This window comes from Hipposideros armiger, unplaced genomic scaffold, assembly GCF_001890085.2.
Source record: "Hipposideros armiger isolate ML-2016 unplaced genomic scaffold, ASM189008v1 scaffold_525, whole genome shotgun sequence".
In the NCBI taxonomy this organism is placed as follows: Eukaryota; Metazoa; Chordata; class Mammalia; order Chiroptera; family Hipposideridae; genus Hipposideros; species Hipposideros armiger.
Genome location: NW_017731875.1, coordinates 920,866 through 923,917, shown reverse-complemented (window position 1 = coordinate 923,917; position 3,052 = coordinate 920,866). Strand labels below are relative to the sequence as shown.

Here is a 3,052-nt window from a genome sequence, read left to right as displayed (position 1 = left end):
ATTGAGATAATACTGTCTGCCTTCTAGTGTTTAAATTAGATCTTAATGATTTAATGTTTACCATAATACCCAATGGGCTTATTATAGTACCTAGCATAAAACAAAAACCCTATAAATGTTATCTTTGTGTATATGAGGTCTGAAAATTATGTTTGAGAACTCATCCTAGGAAAAGTGCTACATACCTCATTGCTGAAATCACTACGGCCACCTTTGAAGCCCTCCCCTTGGGAAGCTGTGCACCAACACCAGCACCTAGTCCACCCTTCAAAGCAATTTTGGAACTCTTTTTCTGGAATGGCCATCAGAGCTGTCATCATACAAGGTCTGACAATGAAGTTTGTGAAATTGTTGCAACAATGTTGCTAACACTTTTTTGATATCAGAGGGATTATTCATCATGAATTTATACCAACTGGACAAACAGTTAGCCAAATTTACTATTTGGAAGTGCTGAAAAGGCTGCATGAAAAAGTTAGACAACCTGAACGTTTTGCCAACAGTTCATGGCTCTTGCATCACAACAATGCACAGCTCACACAGCACTGTCTGTGAGGGAGTTTTTAGCCAGTAAACAAATAACTGGATTAGAACACCCTCCCTACTCACCTGATCTGGCCCCAATGACTTCTTTCTTTACCCCAAAATAAAGGAAATATTGAAAGGAAGACATTTTGATGACATTCAGGACATCAAGGGTAATATGAAGACAGCTCTGATGGCCATTCCAGAAAAAGATCGTGTGTGTGTGTGTGTGTGTGTGTGTGTGTACTCAAGTCAACTTTTAGCTTTATGTAATAATTAAAATCTCATCTACCTCTGGAAAAAAAAAAGAGCCTGAGCATAAAACCAAAGTTCTCTTCCAATAATGGGAAAGGACAAAACATCCTAGAGTTCTCAGGATTCTAAAATAAAGGCTCAAGCCCTGTTTGCAGAAAACAGGCGAACAAAGCTTCTCTGAATCTGCTTGGTCTTGATGCTGTAGATAATGGGGTTCATTAATGGAGGAAAAAGAAAGTGGACATAGCTCATGGTAATGTGGACAACGTGTGGTGCGTGTTTCCCAAACCTGTGGATGAAAGTCAGGCCAATCACAGTGATGTAAAAGACTAGGACACAGCCAATATGGGAGACACAGGTGTTGAGGGCCTTAGCTTGCTCCTCTGCAGAGGCGATGCCCATAACTGTCTTAAGGATTAGAATATAAGAGAAAAGGATAATCAGAGCATCTAAGAAGTAAGTCAAAGCAACCAGAATAACTGGGTATACACGATTAAATGTAATATCAGCACAGGCGAGTTTCATGACGTCTTGGTGGAGGCAAAAGGCATAGGAAAGAACATGAGAATGGCAATACGGGAACCGAGAGAGTTGTAGAATTGGTGGTAATATGGACACAAAGCCTCTCATCAGTATCCCCAGTCCTACCTTCATCACCTGGGAATTGGTAAGAATGGAGTTGTACCTCAGAGGGGAGCGGATGGCAATAAAACGGTCATACGCCATAGCAAGCAAGACACCTGATTCTACAATGGCCAATGTATGAATAAAGTAGGATTGAGTGAAACAGGCACCCTGGGGAATTTCCCTCTGGTTCAACAACAGGACACCCAGGACTGTGGGCATTGTAGTTAGTGTCATGCCAAGGTCTGTGCCTGCCAGCATAGCCAGGAAGTAGTACATGGGCTCATGAAGACTGTGGTCATTCTGAATAAGGAAGAGAAGTGTGCCATTGCCAAAAAGAATGGAGAGGTAAATGGCAAAGAAGGGGATAGAGATCCAGTGGTGAATTGCCTCGAAGCCCAGGAAGCCAGTCAGCAAAAAGGGAGCAGCACTGTTGTTGGTCCACATGGTAGGTTTTGCAGGTAGAAAAGAACTTTTTCTGGGGTTATGACCTCTAAATACGCAGTATTCTTTCTTCCTCTCTATCTTCTTATAGCAAATTGTCAGGCCATTTTCCCCTTCCAAACATACAAGATTTTGTGGATTGTCTCATTCTTAATTAATTATGTCTGTATTCACAAAGCCTTTTCCTGGAATAAAACAGATAACAATAATATTAATCACATTAATAATGTCAACAATTGACTCTTCAGCATCCAACTTTTCTTCTGTCAATCATACATCTTACATCAATGTTTCTAGTCTTTACTCCTAGTCCCCAAATCATTCCTTTGTCTCTATTTCATTCTCTTCACTCTTTTATTCCTCCTCATTATCTTTCATAAAGGCCCTTTATATATTTCTTTCCAATTTGGACCAATTCAAATTTTCTTTCTTGAAACTAATCAGATATTTGTCTCAATGATTAATCACTAAGAAAAATAATTCATCAATAGAAATGATTCAGTCACCATGAAATGTTTGAGAAATATTTTTCTCAATTTGAATATTGCCATTTCAAGTGACTTGTGGATAAGGAGGTGACTCATGTGAGAAATCAGAACAAATGGGCAGAGTTGGTAAACTCGTTTTAGAAAGGTGCGATTGCTCAGTGGACTTGGGATTCAGGATATTTTCACTGCTGCAAAATATCTGAGGGCTGCAACACCAGAGACAAACTTTAAAACAGGAAAGACACAGGAATTGCGAACTCCTAAAATAAACATTTTAAGGAAAACAGGCACTTAGAACAAGTTCTTCTCAGGAGCCAGAAGCCTAACGATTATACTGAGGCGCAGATAAAAAAAAATTTCAAAAGTGGCATGAGTATATGAATGGCAAAAACAATATCAGAACTTAATGATTGAATGCATAAACTTAACATAGCAAGTTCTAGAAAGAAGATAAAGACTCACAGATGGAAAACTGTATTGCTAGCAGAGACAATTATATACGCATTCTAATATTTATGAATCTAGAGAAAGCCCATATTTAGAAAACTTAAAATTGGCTTCTATAGGGAACTTTGAAATATGACCTATTTATAATTACACTCTTATTAAGCCAAGTTATCTTTGTTTGCATATAACCAATAAATTAGTAAGTTGATTATAATAACAATTAAAGAGAACCATGAGAGAAACAGTAGCTTCTCCCAAATTCCATTGAG

The 3,052-nt window shown here is 38.5% G+C and overlaps 1 protein-coding gene across 1 annotated transcript; it reads right to left on the bottom strand.

Moving 5' to 3' along the window:
- Window positions 1–918: 918 nt before the first annotated feature.
- On the bottom strand, window positions 919–1,851 carry LOC109396535 (olfactory receptor 51B4). The gene has a single exon (XM_019668398.1). It carries the CDS (start codon window positions 1,849–1,851, stop codon window positions 919–921), a length of 933 nt encoding a protein of 310 aa, XP_019523943.1.
- Window positions 1,852–3,052: the final 1,201 nt, after the last annotated feature.

Excerpts from the sequence above, each read along its gene's own strand:
- LOC109396535 (XM_019668398.1), bottom strand. The coding sequence starts at position 1,851 with ATGTGGACCAACAACAGTGCTGCTCCCTTTTTGCTGACTGGCTTCCTG.